The sequence below is a fragment of the Mytilus californianus genome, unplaced genomic scaffold, assembly GCF_021869535.1.
Source record: "Mytilus californianus isolate M0D057914Y unplaced genomic scaffold, xbMytCali1.0.p SCAF_9, whole genome shotgun sequence".
NCBI classification, from domain to species: domain Eukaryota; kingdom Metazoa; phylum Mollusca; class Bivalvia; order Mytilida; family Mytilidae; genus Mytilus; species Mytilus californianus.
In genome coordinates, this window is record NW_026262745.1 from 32,627,627 (window position 1) to 32,648,934 (window position 21,308).

Consider the following 21,308-nt stretch of genomic DNA (forward strand, 5'->3'; position numbering starts at 1 on the left):
AAAAAAATCTATTTTAGGGATTCGGAGACGAGAACGGTAAACAGCAACGAATCCTAAATGTAAAATGATTTGCAGCATAAGACATGAGAGCACATATTATAGATAGTATTAAATATGAAGTTCACGCCTCATATAGTGATAGGACTATTGTTGTAACATGGGTAAGTAACTGGTTCCAATTTATCCTGAATTGTCTTTATTAAAGAATTAGTTCCGGAGTATAACAGCTTATGTCTCTACTTGTGGGTTTCTGGTTCTGCTGTCGTAATTAGGTGATTTTTTTTCTATATGTAGTAAAAAAAGAGGGGGCTTAGTCCAAATAATTGTAACGTCCTGGATGCTTTTTATTCTTTTTTCATGTGTGCCTTCCTGCAACGTCTCTGAGGATCAAGAAAAGTAAAAAATGATATAGCACTAAAGAACGTCATGATTACATGTATCTTGACTTAGAAGGGGGAGGGGGGCTAGCTATGTATCTTTTTTTATTTCAATGTGTAGACTGTAGGAGAGTTTCTTCAGAAAAGGTTTTCATTGGAGGTGTTTTTGCCATGCACGCAGGCATCTGTTTCTATCCATGAACAAGTTGTGTGTCAAATTAATTATTATTACTTGTCACTCGCATTTTTTGCTCGTCCTGGCCATTATTGGCATTAACAGCCAGTGCACGAACTCGCACGAACGCCAAATTTAGTTAGAGGGGCGATATTCTGACGCGTTTTTTAATTCTTGGTCACTCAAATTTAGAAAGAAAGGGGAGAAATCCAAACAATTACCGACCAATCACAAACGTTGTTGCAAATTTGACCTTATGACGTCAAAGAATTTCCCATGATGCAATTATTGCATATTAATAAAATACTACTATACCAATTGAATAAAAAATATTGCATTCAAATGACATTTTATACCAATTGAATAAAAAATATTGCATTTGAACGAAAATTATACCATTTGAATGAAAAATTATACCATTTGAATGAAAAATTATACCATCTGAATAAAAAATATTGCATTTAAATGAAAAAATATACCATTCAAATAAAAAAATATTGCATTTAAATGAAGAAATATACCAATTAAATAAGAAATATTGCATTTAAAAGAAAAATATCAAATTTTTGCAACCAATACCATGCCATACTCACAATGTTTTTTTTTAATATCTGTTCTCTAATTTGTTCACAATTGGTGAAATTTTAATTTTGAGAAAGTATCGTGATTTTCCGGAACATGCCCAAAATCCCATATTTTTTTAAAGAATATATTACTCCGTCAAATAAGCTATTTTTAAGCAAAAAGTAAAATCACAAAAATACCGAACTCCAAGGAAAATTCAAAACGGAAAGTCCTTTATCAAATGGAAAAATCAAAAGCCCAAACACATCAAACGAATGGAAAACAACTGTAATTTTTCTGACTTGGTACAGGCATTCCTTATGTAGAAAAAAGTGGATTAAACCTGGTCTTATAGCTAGCATACCTCTCACTTGTATGACAGTCGCATAGAATTCCATTATATTGACAACAATGTGTGAGCAAAACAAACAGACATACCACATCTTCCTATATCTATAATAGGTAAAAATGTCAAAAATTGGGGCACAGCAGTCAACATTGTGTTATAACCTTAATCACTATAAAAACAAATAACTATTTCAACAAAGAAAAACAAAATGGCATATAGACACTCTATAGACAAAGTACATAAGCAAAAATGAGAGACAAGAATACAAAAAGTCCATAGCACAATAACACAATGGCGGGATGTATAAATACCGAGCCAGTAAAGTTTAAAAATATACAAAGTCAAATGAAAAGAACACTATAACACGTAATTAAGATGATAAACAACGTCAGTACCTAGAATCTATACTCCAAAACAATCATGTATTATTTGTGAAGTTGATACGGAATATTTATCAACAAGGTCTTGGTATCTTCCGATGAACTTTTTTAGAAAAAGGACGAGACGTTCTTTGACATAACCCTGGTTCATCAACTTTCTTCTCAGATACTGGTGAAGTTTTATAAAGTCTGAGTAGCAGCTATAAGCTCTTGAATACCGAATGCGGTGGGAAATGTATATTCCATATGCAGGTGAAGTTGGTATATTGCTGCTAAGGTGGGGGAAATTTATAATTTCAAAATTAATATCGTCTTGTTTGTCATAGATTCTGGTACTGAGATCGATGATCGCTTATGTCAAATTCGAGGTAAAAGTATAAAAACGAGACGGAGGAAGCCGTGTCGGTTGATTCTTTTAATTTCTAGTTCTGAAGGATATATTAATGGAACCCAATCAGAAAAGTTTGGATTGTTAATGGAAAGAACATCAGCAATATATCTGGATGTGAAATTAAATGATCTGGCTTCTTTGATCTTCTTGTTTTTGACAAGCGTCTAAAGGAACTCCGATTCATATGAAAATAAGAAGAGGTCGGAAAGGAGAGGCGCACAGTTCGTTCCCATAGGAATGCCGACATTTTGTTGAAAAAATCTACCTCCAAATTCAAGAAATATGTTGTCAATAAGGAACTCCACCATACTGATCACTTGTTCCTCTGTGTAGCATGTTTTACCTTTTTGTTCACTATTAACAAAATATGCCGTGTGGTATCCCAAAGCAATACATTTATAGCGTATGCTACCATTTTGATATTGAAAAGCATTGTGGATTATTTCTTTTATATGATTTTTCAATTTCACATGGGGAGTGGTCGTAAATAGGGTTAAAAAATCAAAACTTTTGATAGAATTAGTTTCAGAGAAAGCTCGAGATTTAAAATTATCCAGAAGTTCTTTAGAGTTTTTTAGAATCCACATATGGTTAATACCACTACGCGAGTAAACAGTTTCGCAGTATTTCCAATGACCCTTTTTTACTGCGGACATAATTTTTGTCAATCTAATGGACAATTCCTTTGTAGAACATGCAGGTGAACCGGCAATGTACCGTTGTTTGTACGGAATTTTGTGAAGCTAAGGTATCCAATACAAACAAGGTAAGTCCTCAGATTTGCTGTTCAATGTAATATTCATTGAAGCCATGAAAGACTTATGATTCGCCAAAATCTCATCCTTGTCAAATGATATGTTTTTGTAGGTGGGATTACCTGTGTGCTCATTTATTCCTTCTTCTTTTACAGGACACCCTGTCACGTCCTGTCTGTGTTTTTGTTTGATGTTTTTCTTTGTATCGATCTATTGAGTTAAGACTTTTTCAACTGATTTTTATAGTTTTTTCTTATGTTGTGCTGTTACACCACTGTCCCAGGTTAAGGGGAGGGTATAGCGCTCACAAACATGTTTAACCCCGCCACATTCTTTATGTGCCTGTCCCAAGTAAGGATTCTGTAGTTCAGTGGTTGTCGTTGTTTCATGTCTGTCATATTTGTTTTTCGTTAATTGTTTTGTTATAAATTATGCCGTTAGTTTTCTCAATTGAATTGTTTCATATTTTTCATGTGGGGGCCTTTTATAGCCGACTATACGGTATGGGATTTCTCATTGTTGAATACCGTACGGTTGCCTATAATTGCTAGTATCAATATAAAAATAAGGAGATGAGTCAACTTTATTTGAATTTTGGTGGATAGTTGTCTCATTGGTAATCATACCACATCTCCTTATTTTTATATGAAAAACGTAAACAGACACAAAATTAAAAAACAGACGTTGAAAAATTAAAAACAGGTCAAAAACGAAAACAGACATACAATTAAGATAAAACAAACAGACAGCAGAGTTCTAATACGAAAACAGACATAAAATTAAGGAACAGACGTTAAAAATATAAAAGAGAGGTCAAAAACGAAACCGACAAAATAAATGAACTATTTCCAGGTATCGCCACTTCTTCTTCTTTGTTCTTCCCTCCACTATCTGGAGTACCCCTACTTTTGTAGTGTAATACGGGTAAGTAGATTTACTGTAAGCAACTAACTGTGTGCATGTGCAGGAAACAATTTACAGTGAGAATTTCAGTGCAGAAACCAGTATAATTACGCCTATAAATCAATTGTTCCAGATACTGGTATAAAGGTTATCAACACTGCCCGGTGTTCCCGCCACCAAGTTAAAATAGCAATGACAGATTGTCACATCCAATTATAAGCTAGGGATTCTATCACAGCAAGGTGCTCAATTCAAAACCCGAAGCACAAGTAGCATAAAACTATATAAATCACCATTTTACGTGCAGGGATCTGCTCCATCACTATACTATGGAAATGCCTGTACCAAGTCAGGAATATGACAGTTGTTTTCCATTCGTTTGATGTGTTTGAGCTTTTGATTTTGCCATTTGATAAGGGACTTTTCGTTTTGAATTTTCCTTGGAGTTCGGTATTTTTGTTATTTTACTTTTTTCTGTTACTTGATACTGACATCATTAGGGTATGCATGATATAGGTTCTTACTTTCTACTGTTCATTCTAAGCCAATAACACACCTATATATGTACTTTTCATAAGTCGCCTTACACTGCACCCGTAAACTTATAACCCCTATTTCAATAAAGAGATACAATAAATTGAATTAAGGGCAAAAATTGTGTTTACGTACAAAGACTTTGTGCATAGCTCATAGCATGAGTTGCATAAAAAAATATGTATATATTTATGTGGTCAGAAATATAAAAAGTTTAACGCATACCTTATTCAAGACCATTGCAAAGATGTATTCAAGTGACCTAATCATTTTACTCAAATCTTAACCACTTAACCATTTACATAAACCATAAGCTTCAACCATATGATCATAACTATAAGTTTTGCAAAAATAAGGAAACAAACCATTACATGTAACTGACTGTTCATTAAAGTCTTAACTGTTAGATTAAGTCTTACTTTTAATATATTTTATACCGGTATTATATCAAGCAGTTTTAAATGACATTGCCACCCTAACTGCCTTAGCTAAATCCTGTGTGGTACATCTTCTATGACGTAAGGCATATACCATTCCTCTTGAGATCACCTCTATTTTCTCCATCAATAAGATAGTCTGTATTAATATTGGAATATGTGGACTTGACACATTCAAAATCAATTTAAATAACACTAACTTGTTCGAAAAGACTAGATTTTCTATTTCATGACCAAAGTCACCTGAGACTATTATACTATGTCCCAGATGTCACATTGCAGAGTTCTCAGCTTTGTAATAAACGGTCTCCTCACGATATCTGTATTGCTGCACTGTAGCGGGAAATGTTCAGTATCTTCAATGTCAGCCATACACAACTGGCATATCGTACTTACTTCATACTTATTAAATCTACTACGATTTGATTGCAGTGTACACACTCCTGCCAGTAATCTGGCTTTAACATAAGCTTTCATAATAAAAAAAGAAACAAGTCCTGTATTGGCCCATATATTATGAATGACCATGAATAGTGCCATATTTCATCGTCATTGGATGTAAAAAACAAAGAGTAGATTTTCCTTCTGCCATAATCATTATTTTTATGTTTTTTATGTTAAAAATGTTTCTATTCTATTTTTCACATCATTTTTTAATGTTATGTCTGTTTTCGTTTTTCATGTCTGTTTTTGATTTTAACGTGTGTTTTCGTTTTTGATGTCTTTTTTCGTTTTTGATGTCTGTTTTTTAATTTTATGTCTGTTTTCGTTCTTGACATCTGTTTTCATTTTTTATCTCTGTTTTTAATTTTTTTTAAATGTTTCTATTCTATTTTTCACATCATTTGTCTGTTTTTTTAATTTTATGTCTGTTTTCGCTTTTGATGTCTTTTTTTTATAACGTCCGTTTTTAAAACTTTGTTCATTTTTGCCCAAATGGTTGCCCATAGCAGGAACATATATATTGACGTTAGATATACTGTTCCCAGCCCATAGGGATCGAGTTGAAAATTTTCTAACTACTTTTTATTTCTTATTTCCTTTTCCAATAAATAGATAATGTGATCTTGATTCCATAGAAACAAATGTTAGTTGGTCTCGATTAAACTTGAACGCAATCAAACCATGTTTTAAAAATTGAAGATAAATAATTGATTTAAAAAACGAAACACGGATTATATCTCTGTCTGGTCCGGTTTATTTTTTTTTATTACAACACACAATACATTTCCGCTTGTTTAATTTGTAAGATTTAATATTTTAATAATTGTTTTTAAAGTGTACAACAACTAAACTGAGTTCTAACATTTCATCGGATCAAAAAATTACTATTAAAAATTTGCATAACCTTAACTTAAAGATGTTGTCATACAGTCCATTTTGAAACACAGACAGATGAAGGTTCATCAGAAGGTAAATTTTTTTTACAAAAATTACACCACAGAATTAGTCTGCGTAAAGACAAACAGATTAACAATATCACCTGGAAAAGTTTGAAGGCATGACAGGACCAAGATAAAAAAAAATTGAAAGTGATATATATATTTTTTGTCAAGCCTGCAGAAGATGGTAAAATAAACTAACACTTTTAGTTTCACTTGATATGGTCTACAAAGTCACAAAAATAAAATCATTTATAGTGGTGCAGATATTTATTATCCCTCTATTGAACATGTCAATCAAGGGGCAGCCCCGATATTCCGACACTCCATGAGTCTGACACCCCATTTATCCTACACCCCACTAACCGACACTCCATTGGTCCGACAACCCAATCAATACGCCAGTTCCGAGATATGGTAGTTAGTAATATCTGTCATGTGACTTTCATCACCATGTGACAAAAATGTAGGCATCGTCACTTCTAAAACGTGTTGAGCGAATGGGTGAAATTTTGGATGCTACACTGCACCAAATATTCGGGAAATTAAAATCTAATTAGTTGGTTACCCTCACTTCAGTCGTATGGGACATTGAGATTACGTACTTACAGGCCTAAATTATTTCTAGATTACCATGACTACCCTGCAGAATGACGATACTGAAGATGCTTGAAACTTTAATATGTGCAGGGATACAGACTCGCCTTCTATCTGGTAAATGACGTCATAAGAGAGTGCATAATTGATGATCTTTTCCAGTGAAAGACATAATCGAGAAATAGCCTATAGTCAGACACCCCACTAGTTTGACACCCCGTTAGTCCGACATTGGAATATGTTTTTAAAAAGTCTGTTTTTCTGGTATAGCAATTAACTCAAGCGATAAAAAGTAATAACGGTAACTCAATTAAAACTTCTGATTTAATTGATTTTTTCTAAAATGTAACAGTAATGCCATTATTTTGAGAAGAACACCATGCAGTCTAGTTTGTCTATTTGGTCATCAATATTTAAAAAAAATGAAATTAAGGCAGACCACTTGTCCTGAAGTATGCTATCGAAATTTCGCTCTTTTTCAAACAGTGAGTAAACTGGTTCAATGATTATCTCCCTTCCAATAATACTCTTCAGTGTTTGACTCGTTCGCCGTAAGGAATCTATTGACTATACATGCTATATGAGTTTACAAAAAAATGTTCTGGTAAATATAGAAATAGGGGGCAAATAACAAAACAATGGTTCTTTACTATGATAACAATTCAGATCCTTATAGGCCCACCACTTCTTATTTATTTTATAGTTGTTTTTATTACAGGAACATGCCAATACTCCTCATATGTATGAGACTGGAGTGGAGAAGTTAAAGAAAGAAATAATATTAATTGATTGTTGCTTGCTTTTTGTCCAGTGACAAATATTAAATGAATGTTCAGAATGAGAATTAATTAACCATAAATACAATTATCAGTAAGTTCTAAAATAGGGGTCGTCCAAAATGAAGGACAGGAAATTTGAAATGACGCTGAAAAATGAGGTTACATTCATGACATTTGTATATTAAATCGGGATCCAGAAAGAAATTAAGCCTTACAACAGGTCACCTGCGAATCCCTCAAAGAGATGTTATAATGGTTATTAAAGTGTAAAGAGTGTGACACTCTCAATACACGAATCATGGGATTGTAAGTCCCCATTCTGACCAGACATGACTGCGAATTCAAACATCAAGCACATCCAAATGGATGCCCCACTTTGAAAAGGGTTACACCGTCGGTTGGAAGAAGACCAAGAGATGGCCTTATTTCTATACCCAGTCACACTTGCCTTGGGGTCAGAGAGAACTATTAAGAAAATCAAAGGATATCAAGCAAAGTTTACTAATTACTTTGGAATTAAGACATCAAGGTAAATTCAGATGAGCGTTATTTGTACATGAAACTTGCCCAAAACATTAATAACTTGCTCAGGAATATATCTGCAACAATGAAATACAAAAATACGTATTTTACATTCTGTGGTTTGTTGTTCAACGGACGAAAAACCATCTACATAAGTATCTGGGACAAGGAAATACACACCACAATTAATAGCTCTAATTAAGCAAATCTAATCAATATAATTTAATGAACACCTTTTTAAAAATTATAACAAGGAAAACCCATATAAAACAATAGTATTTGGTAATCGTTAAGAAAGCACATTTAATGTTTACAAAGGCGTAAGAATTAGAAGCCTAACTATTCACTGAGGGTCACCAGAGGATGAAAACGAATTTGTTTTATTTGGAAACATTTTCTTGTCAACTATTATTGGGGACTTTGTGAATTACAGTCTTGCAGACGAAAATATTTGCTCTAACGTACGGATGAGACGAAATGTCTAAACATGCTAAAACATTTATAGGTATAGCCCACGTATTTTCTTTCGGAGGCATTTTAAATGACAATTTAGCACAAGCATTCGAAACAAAAAGTTTTTTATTTACTAGTATGATAAATCAGTGATGCCTATTTAATTTTCGGAAAGAGGTAACCGATTCTCAAGAAAAACAATTTTATATAAAGAAGACAGCAATATTCTAACAGGAAACGGAGTATTTGAGTATCGTTTTAGTATTTGATACTCGGTACTACCGAGCGATTCTCGAATACTCGAGTACTCGTTGACATCCCTAATAAGTAATAATCACAAGCAAAACATTTCTTACCGGTAATATTGTGATATAGAAATAAGAATTTGTGGTATGAGTGCCAATGAGACAACTCTCCATCCAAGTCACGATATACCTGCATGCCAAAAAACTAAGTCTACATGTACATCAAAAGATAAAAAAAAATTCTGAAAAATACAAAAATGAAGAGGAAGAATTTAGTGTAAAACAGTATATATTCCCTTGTCTGAATAGGATACAATCATGACTCTGGTGATGGTTTCTCTGGCTACCTTATCCTATTAATTTGGATTTTCCATCAAGAACTCCAGTCCAGATTATTAAAGTATGCTACCATATCAGTGGTGTCTTGCTCGTTTCGCATAGAACAGGAGGACCATTTTTGGGAGTATATTGCAGTCAGCAGATTTTCCTTTACAACTAGAGACGGTTCTTCAAATTCTCTTCATTCCAAGGGTGACTGGGATTATGGTATAGAAATGTGCTCACTTTTGGTCTTTTTTATGTACGTTCATAAGACCCTTGCAAATGTGGAGCATCTGTTTGGCTGTGTGGGATGTATAAATATGAAGCCATGAGCGGTCAGAATTCTGTTCAATATACCCTCATTTTCTAGTGGCAGTCCAATTTTTCTGCCCTTTAATCAAGGCAATATCCTATTTAAGGACCTTCTTATTGTATTATTATAATTGTAAAAAAATGTATTTCTCATCCTGAACATGCTTGATATATTTGCAACAGGACATAAAGCAAACAGCAATCTATCAATCAAATTCACTTCTTAGCAGAGTGGTTTTTATAAGACCGCAGTCATATATTGGTATCACTTTGTCGTCGTCGTCGTCCAAAGACATTTGGTTTCTGGACAATAACTATAGTTTAAGTGTATGGATCTCTATGAAATTTAATCAAAAGGTTCAATACCACAAAAGAAAGGTTGGGATTGTTTTTGGGGGTGATGGTCCCAACCGTTTAGGAATTAGGGGCCAAAAAGGGGCCAAAACAAACATTTTTCTAGTTTCAGGACAAAAACTTGTGTATAAGTATTTTGATTGCTCTGAAATTGTACCACAAGGTTCAATACCACAAGTGAAAGGTTGGGATTCATTTTGGGGGTAATTACCCAAACCATTCAGGAATTAGGGGCCAAAAAGGGTCTCAAACAAGCATTTTTCTAGTTTTCAGACAATAACTTGTGTTTAAGTGTATGGATGTCTCTTAATTTGTACCACATTTTACAAAAAGAAAATTTCTTCAAAATTAATTTTTGGGGGGGGGGGGGGGGGGGGGGGTACATTTTTTTTTTGGGGGGGGGCAATTTTTTTCCTCTTCTTTTCCTCAAAGAAAATTCTCTTCAAATATTATTTTTTTGGGAAGGGGGGGAGGGGGGGGGGGGGGAGTAAAAAAAAATTTTTTTTTTGGGGGGGTCAATTTTTTTTTCCTCAAGATTTAAGAAATTGTCAATTTTCCAAAGAAAAAAATTGGGGGGTCACAATTTATTTTGCTAATTCTTTGTATATAGTCTGAAAACAGATTTACTAAGTATTGCGCAACAGCACAGTGTATTGCACAACAGCAAGAAATATTCAGTTGAATATAAATTCAAATCATACAACCAATTTAAGTTCTTTGACTACATTTATTCTGTGTCAGAAACCTATAATGTGTCAAATATTTAATTACAATCCAAATTCAGACCTGTATCAAGCTTGAATATTGTGTCCATTTTTGGCCCAACTGTTCAGGTGTAATACCACCAAATCATAGTACGTCACATCCGGTTGCATACGAAAATAGGTCGAAAAAAAATATTCCCTTGAATATGACAGTTGTAGGTAATTGATCCTACATTTCATTGCAGTAAAACATTTCTGAGTCATAAACATATATCTTGGGTATTTCAAAGCACCATTATTTCTTTATTTGGGGTTTCTATAGAATATTTTGGAAACTTGAGGTTACATGGTTACTAAAGCTTGTACACAGGTTAAAAAAGGGGGAAAATTTGATTGGTTAACTTCCAGTGATGGTTATTTTTCTTATATGCAATGAAATGTTATGTGAAATTTTTTCTATAGTTCTGGACAGGATAAAACTTTACTCATGCCAAGTATTTCTTTATTTGAAACAAAGATAAATTCTGCACAATTTTTTGAAAAGTGCAAATTTTACAAAGACTAATAGGGGAAAATCAATGGTGGTATTACACCTAATATGGGAAGCTGTACATGCACCTTTGACCTTGTGAGTACTCTCATGTGTTAAAATTTCTTGCTATTTAAGTGAAATATTACAAATAATGAAATATTCTGAGTGGATTGAGTCTCCAAAATACATTTTATGAGAAAATTTCCTTGAAATAGGACTTTACCATGAATATTAGTTGACAGAACAAACCATACTTAGAGTCTTGGGGAGCTTTTTCTCCTTATTTCTTATATTCTGCTATACTAGAAAATTTTTCCTAAGAAATACTTTAATAAATATATAGTTTTAAGTAAATGAAATTATTTTTAAAGCAGTAACAACAAATTATTCACCAAAAGAGAAGTTTTTTATGTCCCTCTCTGGAACGCGGCGTAAATTTAAGTTTTACGCAAGGACTTATTGAAACCTCCTTGGAGACAGTAAACTTTTATACGGATAGTTCAAGCAGCTTGAATACTTCAATTAATCATTTATAATAACATTCCTATCATAAATGAGTGAAAGTTACCCCAAAATTTTTATTTATTGGCCTAAAAAGTAGAAATTTTGAGGAAATGAGAGGTATAAATGGACCAAAAGAGACTTTATAAGGAAGAATAAGAGGTCCATTAGTAGTATTTATCATCCTAAAGTCATCTTTTGTATCATATTCAACTGTTTGTAGGCAGATGAGATAAATATTTGATCATTTATTGGTCCACACTATATTCTATCATGATGCGGCTTGGTTTGAATTTTTCGAAGAAATTTTGCTCGAATCGTTGTAGATGTCGTCTTACATTATACTAGATTTTTCTCAAACTATTGAACTGATTATGACAAAACTTGACAGGAATGCTTGAAATAACCAGTATTACAAAGGAAAAAAGTCACATTCAGTTTATTCAACAAAAAAGTCTTCTTTAGGTGTAATACCACCAAATCATAGTACGTCACATCCGGTTGCATACGAAAATAGGTCGAAAAAAAATATTCCCTTGAATTTGACAGTTGTAGGTAATTGATCCTACATTTCATTGCAGTAAAACATTTCTGAGTCATAAACATATATCTTGGGTATTTCAAAGCACCATTATTTCTTTATTTGGGGTTTCTATAGAATATTTTGGAAACTTGAGGTTACATGGTTACTAAAGCTTGTACACAGGTTAAAAAAGGGGGAAAATTTGATTGGTTAACTTCCAGTGATGGTTATTTTCTTATATGCAATGAAATGTTATGTGAAATTTTTTCTATAGTTCTGGACAGGATAAAACTTTACTCATGCCAAGTATTTCTTTATTTGAAACAAAGATAAATTCTGCACAATTTTTTGAAAAGTGCAAATTTTACAAAGACTAATAGGGGAAAATCAATGGTGGTATTACACCTTCAGGGTTGGACCTCTGCGGTAATATCCAGCTGTGCTCGGCGAAGCAGTTTATTTTTTATGAAATAGCTAGGTCACAATTGTTGTAGTAAAGCAACATGTTGCAAGGTTGTAGATTGCCTTATATTTGTAGGAATATGGTATTTTTGACATACCAGACAGGACATGCTGTCTTTTTCATTTAATTGCCTTATATTTGTAGGATCATGGTATTTTTACATACCAGACTGGACGTTCTGTCTTTTTCATTTAATTCTTTATACTCAGAAGGGAGAGAAGACACAAGTTCAAAAACCATGTCTACCGATTCTATGAACTAGGTTTTCAATTACAACCTGCACATGTGACGACTATTGGGGTGTCGAACTAATGGGGTGTGGGACAAATGGGATGTCAGACTATTATGGTTCGAGCCAATGGGGTGTCAGAATAGCAGGGCGACCCCTCAATCAACACAATTATAATATGAGGGAAACTTCTCAAACATCTTACAAATGTACATGTAGTTTGTTTTAGCACCTTCTGAAGAAACTGAAATGAATTGCATATCAAAACCTTATAATATTGTTGAATATACGGTAATCATGATAATTATCAATTAAATTTGATTTATCTAGGTTCTGTCATGCCTTAACACTTTTCCAGATGCACAGGATTGTCTGTACTCCCAGAAAATTTTGTGGTGTAAACAAACTACGAAATATTGGTCAATACCTTCTGTGAACCTAAACTCATAAAACAATACATGTACATCATTGATATATTAAAATGTGTAGGTGATTTGGTACACAGAAGCTTAGAAAATCTTTATCAATAACGATATATCCTCTCTAAGACTCTAACCAATGGAAATACTTGAAATTTTTTTCACTGTTTCTTTAGGTTAGTAAACACATATCCCAATATTTCCCAATCAAAATATCTGTGATACATGTCACCCACTGACAGCCACCTATTACCATCGATCCCCAGTGCAAATATAGCTCTGCATTGTCCTGGGCCCTGAACTGTGTAACTGTACAGGCATACGTTGTAGATTAAAGAATCTAATAAAAAACACCACTTTTTTCTAGTTGGTTTACCTGTTGTTCATGACTTTCCAGTTTTCTAGATTTGGGAAAATATTCATTTTTATGAAATATTCAAAAATCCAACATAATTATAACTGACAGACAGACAAATGTAAATTCTTGATACATGTACATCTACAAGGAATCAGATTTATAATTTGAATTTCGATGTCAAGTGTTATTATGTGAATTATTGTCATGTGTATAGAACCATTTATATCAAATAGCTCTTGGAACAGAAATTATCTTTGGTCTGCATTATTTGACTGATTCCAGGTTTTATAACTGCACACACAAAGATAATATATCTGGAGGCAATAATGCCGAATATGCTTGCCCATATCTTCTGTGATTCTTTATACAGTTTATTTGTACATGTAACTGCAAGATATTGAAACGTCTCAAATCAGCAATATGAAGTTGAAAACTAGCTCAAGGGAAGTTATATCATGCTAATTTTAACAATCTTTTCTTTTTATAAGAAGAAAGATGGATAAAAAAAGAAAATGGGGAGAATTACCATCAGTGCCTGATGTAGATGCTGGAATAGCTGCAGTAGAACGTGAACAGCTAACAAAACTTCGACCTATAGAAGTAGAGGGACCAAGACTACACCAGCCATCTTCTAGACATTGTCCTCCTACTAATGAGTAATTTTAAAAACTCCTAATACATGTATTTTATGTATGATAAATGACTTTGGCACACAGTGGTAGTCACAATTGGTTGATGCTTATACATTTTTACATATACTGAATATATGAAACATCCTCAAATGCATAAAAATGTTTTCATCTTGGTTAAAAACGTATAGATCTGATCCTCAGTTAACTCCTTCAATTAATGTGTTTTCCCTATTGACATCTTTAGGACAACAACTGAATTATACATTTAAAATAATTGAATAAAGATAAAAGTCATAAGTATTGACTCACCTGTCAGATTTTGTTCCTAAAATAATTGTGCATACATTAAATTACAGTCCATTACCTGCAGAAAGATTTGAACTGGATCCTCTAACGGCTCATACTATCAGATTGGTACAGCATGCAAAGAAAGTACGACTTTTGATCAGTAATTTACAAACAGCAAACCAAGAAAATGTAAGGATATGTTTATACTATACTGTTGATTCATTTTTTTCATGGGTACCAATTTTGAGGATTGAGGAAAATATATGTTTTCATAGATATTTGATTTTGTGGTTTTGACAGTCAGCATAAAGGACTTTATAAAAAAATTTCACCTTAACCCACGAGGTCCACACAAATTGGTATCCCACGAATTATTATGAATCCACAATACATAGTGAATATGATTTAATTAAATAGTTAATCATTTCTCCCTAAATAACCAATTATATCTTTTCATTTCTAGACAAAGAAATTTCATCCATTCTTTTCTTCATCAGCAGTCTATTCATTTTTATACGACCGCAAAAATTAAAAATTTTTTGGTCGTATATTGGTATGACGTTGGCGTCGTCGTCGTCGTCGTCGTCGTCGTCGTCGTCGTCGTCGTCGTCCGGCGTCGTCCGGCGTCGTCCGGCGTCGTCCGAAGACACATTGGTTTTCGCACTCTAACTTTAGTTTAAGTGAATGGATCTCCATGAAATTTCACCATAAGGTTCAATACCACAAAAGGAAGGTTGGGATTGATTTTGGGGGTTATGGTACCAACAGTTAAGGAATTAGGGGCCAAAAAGGGGCCAAAAATAAGCATTTTTGTAACTTTCAGACAATAACTTGTGTGTAAGTGTATGGATCTCTCTGACATTGTACCACAAGGTTCCATATCACAAAGGGAAGGCTGTAATTGATTTTGGGGGTAATTGCCTCAAAATTTTAGGAATTAGGGGCCAAAAAAGGGGCAAAAAACAAGCATTTTTCTAGTTTCATGACAATAACTTGTGTGTAAGTGTTTGGATATTTCTGAAATTGTACTACAAGGTTACATATCACAAAGGGAAAGCTGGAATTGAGTTTGGGGGTAATTGCCCGAAACGTTTAGGAATTGGGGGCCAAAAAGGGGCCAAAAATAAGCATTTTTCTAGTTTCCAGACAATAACTTGTGTTCAAGTGTATGGATCTCTCTGAAATTGTACTGCAAGGTACCATACCACAAAGGGAAGGCTGGGATTGAGTTTGGGGGTGATGAATCATAAGGGGGTTCAAAAAATTTGGGGGGGGGGGATTTTTTTTTTTTTTTTTTTCTTTTTTTCCTTTTTTTTTTCTTTTAAAATTTACCATTTTAAGTTGGTTATTTCTGATTTATATTTAAAAGCAAATAATAATGATATGGTAGGAGATACACACCAAACAGGATGTGTAAATTATTATATAATAAGTATTGTGCAATAGCAAGAAATTTTCAATTGCACAGTATTGCACAATAGCAAGAAATCTTCAATTGCACAGTATTGCGCAATAGCAAGAAATCTTCAATTTAACAGTATTGCGCAATAGCAAGAAATATCCAATAGCACAATATTGCGCAATAGCAAGAAATTGTCAATTGTACAGTATTGCGCAATAGCAAGAAATATTCAATTGCACAGTATTGTGCAAAAGAAGATACTTCGTATAAATTGCTTATTTCTTGATCAATTTCAATGGGGTTTTATTCTTGAATTCTTGGGGTTCTTTAATATGCTGAATCTAACCGTGTATTAATTTTTTAGATTTTGGGCCCCGTTTTTAAATTGGTCCACATTGAGGTCCAAAGGGTCCAAAATTAAACTTTGTTTGATTTCATCAAAAATTGAATTATTGGGGTTCTTTGATATGCCGAATCTAACCGTGTATTTAGATTTTTAATTTTGGGTCCCTTTTTTAAATTTGTCTACATTAAGGTCCAAAGGGTCCAAAATTAAACTTAGTTTGATTTTAACAAAAATTGAATTCTTAGGGTTCTTTGATATGCTGAATCTAAACATGTGTTTAGATTTTTGATTATGGGCCCAGTTTTCAAGTTGGTCCAAGTTGGGGTCCAAAATTAAACTTTGTTTGATTTCAACAAAAATTGAATATATGGGGTTCTTTGATATGCTGAATCTAAACATGTATTTAGATTTTAGATTTTTGGCCCAGTTTTCAAGTTGGTCCAAATTGGGGTCCAAAATTAAACTTTGTTTGATTTCAACAAAAATTGAATATATGGGGTTCTTTGATATGCTGAATCTTACCATGTATTTAGATTTTTTATTTGTGGGCCCGCTATCAAATTGGTTCATATTGAGGTCAAAAGGGTCCAAAATTAAACTTTGTTTGATTTCATCAAAAATTGAATTATTGGGGTTCTTTGATATGCCAAATCTAACCGTGTATTTAGATTTTTAATTTTGGGTCCTGTTTTTTAAATTGGTCTACATTAAGGTCCAAAGGGTCCAAAATTAAACTTAGTTTGATTTTTACAAAAATTGAAATTTTGGGGTTCTTTGATATGCTGAATCTAAACATGTGTTTAGATTTTTGATTATGGGACCAGTTTTCAAGTTTGTCCAAGTTGGGGTCCAAAATTAAACTTTGTTTGATTTCAACAAAAATTGAATATATGGGGTTCTTTGATATGCTGAATCTAAACATGTATTGAGATTTTAGATTTTTGGCCCAGTTTTCAAGATGGTCCAAATTGGGGTCCAAAATTAAACTTTGTTTGATTTCAACAAAAATTGAATATATGGGGTTCTTTGATATGCTGAATCTTACCATGTATTTAGATTTTTTATTTGTGGGCCCGCTATCAAATTGGTTCATATTGAGGTCAAAAGGGTCCAAAATTAAACTTTGTTTGATTTCATCAAAAATTGAATTATTGGGGTTCTTTGATATGCCAAATCTAACTGTGTTTTTAGATTTTTAATTTAGGGTCCCGTTTTTTAAATTTGTCTACATTAAGGTCCAAAGGGTCCAAAATTAAACTTAGTTTGATTTTAACAAAAATTGAATTCTTCGGGTACTTTGATATGCTGAATCTAAACATGTGTTTAGATTTTTGATTATGGGACCAGTTTTCAAGTTGGTCCAAGTTGGGGTCCAAAATTAAACTTTGTTTGATTTCAACAAAAATTGAATGTATGGGGTTCTTTGATATGCTGATTCTAACCATGTATTTTGATTTTGGACATTGGACCATAATAGGTAAATTAAAAAAATTCAAGTTCTTAGACCACATTCTTTCTGTGTCAGAAACCTATGCTGTGTCAAATATTTAATCACAATCCAAATTCAGAGCTGTATCAAGCTTGAATGTTGTGTCCATACTTGCCCCAACTGTTCAGGGTTCGACCTCTGCGGTCGTATCAAGCTGCGCCCAGCGAAGCATTTTATTCCTTTTATTTTTCCATGTAAAAGATATCATGTTTAATATTAAGTTACAGGTCTTTGCAATTTTAGATGAGTCCTTTGTAGATGAAAAGTGCATATGGCATACAAAGTTATAAGCCTGGTATCTTTGATGAGTTTTTTTTTCCACAGATAATTATAGAAGAATAATACTTTATCAGTGCACAAATCATAAGTTGTAATAAAGGTCAGGGAAAATTTGCCCACCTTGGAATTCATATCATACAATTTTTTCTTACTAGTGGGTAGATTTAGCTAGTGTAGAGCTATCTTTTCGTTAGTTTACCACCTTGCCCAATTTGGTGTGCTTTGGTATTGCCGTGATTTAATGACACATTTTGTGTCTAAATTTGCAGTCCATATAAAATTATGCAATTAGTGTAAAGTTAAGGTTGCAGTTCCATCAGGCAAAAATGAGCTTTATATAGTAAGCAAAGTTTGATGTTTTGTTTCAGCTTTTAAATGTTTAATAATTTTTGCTGTTAAAACTTTGGATCTCAAGCACACTTGATAAAGGTCATTCCAGAACCTGAAGTGTACAAGAATATAACTGTATATCTAATGTGCTTTTTTACCTTCATTTTTACTCATAAATAACTGATGAAGTTTTGCATTGACAGTCTAGAACGAAGCAATAGTTGACAACTTTCAAGTTAAAGAGGAATGAATTTTTTTCAGTACCAATATCTCGGATTGTAAGGAAGGTCCATGCAATATAGTTGTGGAGTATAAGTCAATGATTCAATAACCTGACAACAAAAATAACCAGTAGACATCAAGAGGGCAACAAACATTTTTCAATAGTAGACAGGTGTCTTATATAATATGTAGAACTCTGAGCTGTGATTACTTTTAATTCATGAATGAAGCTATTTTTGATGTGTGTTGAGATAAAGGCTATTTGAAAACTGGGTCACCTCAACCTATATATATAAGAATGACTTGAGTAAACAAAAGGGAAAATATTTTATATCTTAAGAATGTTAGAAACTAACTGGCAAGGTGATGACTGGGTGTCACCTGTAATGGTTTCTGTTCTGTATTATACCTTAAAATCTGATTTCATTAAAAAATTTAAAAAATGATTTTGGTTTGATGCAATGAGGCTGTTTTTGTTTCAAAAAATGAACAGTTAATGATTAATAAATGAAATATTTCATTGTCATGATTGTTGTGAATAATCATTTACAAATGTATTTCAGAGAAATGGTGATACAGATATTCAGTACCCTACAGCTCCCCCTATACCAGAATACACTGGTCCTCCATTAAAACATAACAAATATGGACATTTACCATTTATCCCGAAAGATTATGAAAGGTATGAAATGAAAGGATATTACTGTGGATTCAGTATTATTTGTGGTATAATGATAATCGATGATTTTCGTAGGTACAGGTGAACCAAGAATTTATATGTCCAACCAAGTACTAATATTCTATAGCCTTGTATGCAGACTTTTGTAAATCCATGAAATCAATTATCCAAGAAAAAGACAATCTTTTCTTAATTTACGAAAATTGGTACCAACAAATATAACTGAATCCACACAATTTCCTCACGTTTTCCTAAATAAATCATTTAAAGGATTTTGCTGCCGAAAAATTCAAAACACCCAAATTTCAGAGAAAACGTCTGTTTTTTTTATAGTGAATGAATAATAGGGTGATATAGAAACAGGTCTGTTTGCTTGTTTTAGAAATACAATCATTTGAAGAAAAAGATGAAAATTTGCTAGGAAAAAAATTTCTCTTGATGTTACAGGTATGAAATTTTGTAATAATAAAAATAAGAACCTTAATTAGGTCAGAAAAATACATAAAATATGCGACAGTACTACAAGCCACACCAACCACCAACTCCTGATTCCCTCTAAAAAATACTACTGCATAAACAACACATGACCCAGATAGCCTATTAAAACATGAAAATAAGGAGATGGTAGAATTACCAATGAGACAACTATCCACCAGAGACCAAATGACAAAGAGTTAAGCAGATCTGTTTGGAGTGATACTGAAAAATATAAAGTGTTACTTGTAAAACAGTTACTGGTAACTTTTTGGTGACAATGGGAATTTTCTAGGTTTTTGAATTGACAGGAATAGATATTTTACTTCAATTGAATAAATAAGTTTCATATCAAGGACATGATGGAATAATGTTCATGAATAAAAACTTTTTTCTACTTTCAGTGATTTTGTAAAAGGAAAAGGGGAGCCTCCCCCAGTGTTAGATGATGTTACTTGCAGACGTCTTGTTCAAAGATCTGTGGCAGCCATATTTGCTCATTTGGGATTTGACAGTAAGACCAGTTATTGTTTTTAAGTTTTTTTTAACATCTTTTAGACACATTCATATTTTCTTCTGATTGAGCATTTAAAATATCAAGTCAATTATGGTAGCCAGTAGTACATACAGTAAGAAGTTTTAAAGTATGTAAAAAGAAATAGTTCCATTGAGCCAAAAAAAAAAGGATATAGAAGCCAAATGAAATAAAATTCTGCAAAATATTAGCCCAGTTTTATTTTTTTTCAGATTGTAATGAATCAGTATTAGATACATTATCGTGTATTTTACATGAATTTTATCTCCAGTTCACCACTCATCTCAGATCAGCAGTCGACAGTAAATTATTACATGGACATGCTGGTTTTCCTGTAAGTTGTACAGTAAAATAATGGCTATGTTTTAAAAATTCAAAAGGACAGAGTATTTTTTCATGAAAGACTTGTAAGAGTAATTGTATAAAATGTGAATGACTTCTAACTAGTCAGAAAAATGGTACTAAGGCTGTGTTTTTTTCTTGACTCTCTTTGAAATAATTAAGGGGCAGGTTTATTTAGAAACAATACAACTTTCAGATTATTCAAATAATATATTAACATCTGTTATGATCTAATAATTTAATTTTGGATGTAACACGTCTTCTGATTGGCTGACGTTATTTTGTTTATCAGCTCATAGACATAATTTTGTCATGTGACCATGACGTCATCAATGTTTTCTCATGGTTTACTCTGGTTTAAAATGGAATTTAGAATTAAATTATAAGAAATGACTGTAATATTTTTTCTGTCTATTCGAAATAACATAAAAAATGTGGTGCACACTTTAAAATAACCCGCTATGCGGGTTTATTCAGTGTGCGCCACTTTTTATACGACTGCAAAAAAATTTTGTGGTCGTATATTGGTATGACGTTGGCGTCGTCGTCTTCGTCGTCCGGCGTCGTCGTCCGAAGACACATTGGTTTTCGCACTCTAACTTTAGTTTAAGTGAATGGATCTTTTTGAAATTTGACCATAAGGTTAAATACCACAAAAGGAAGGTTGGGATTGATTTTGGGGGTTATGGTACCAACAGTTAAGGAATTAGGGGCCAAAAAGGGGCCAAAAA

General features: G+C 33.0%; 1 protein-coding gene across 2 annotated transcripts in view; it reads left to right on the forward strand.

Annotated features, from left to right (window-relative positions):
• The first annotated feature begins 6,076 nt into the window (after window positions 1-6,076).
• The window catches only part of LOC127715100 (STAGA complex 65 subunit gamma-like), a 30,454-nt gene continuing 15,222 nt past the window's right edge, over window positions 6,077-21,308 (forward strand). The window contains exons 1-6 of one of the 2 annotated variants that reach the window (XM_052221144.1): window positions 6,077-6,110; window positions 14,048-14,215; window positions 14,548-14,668; window positions 19,111-19,229; window positions 20,105-20,214; window positions 20,448-20,569. In XM_052221144.1, coding sequence (XP_052077104.1) covers window positions 14,055-14,215; window positions 14,548-14,668; window positions 19,111-19,229; window positions 20,105-20,214; window positions 20,448-20,569 — 633 coding nt within the window. In that variant the 5' untranslated portion in view covers window positions 6,077-6,110; window positions 14,048-14,054. Of the gene's footprint in view, window positions 6,279-14,047; window positions 14,216-14,547; window positions 14,669-19,110; window positions 19,230-20,104; window positions 20,215-20,447; window positions 20,570-21,308 lie in introns of both variants that reach the window. The other variant, XM_052221143.1, reaches the window with a different exon arrangement.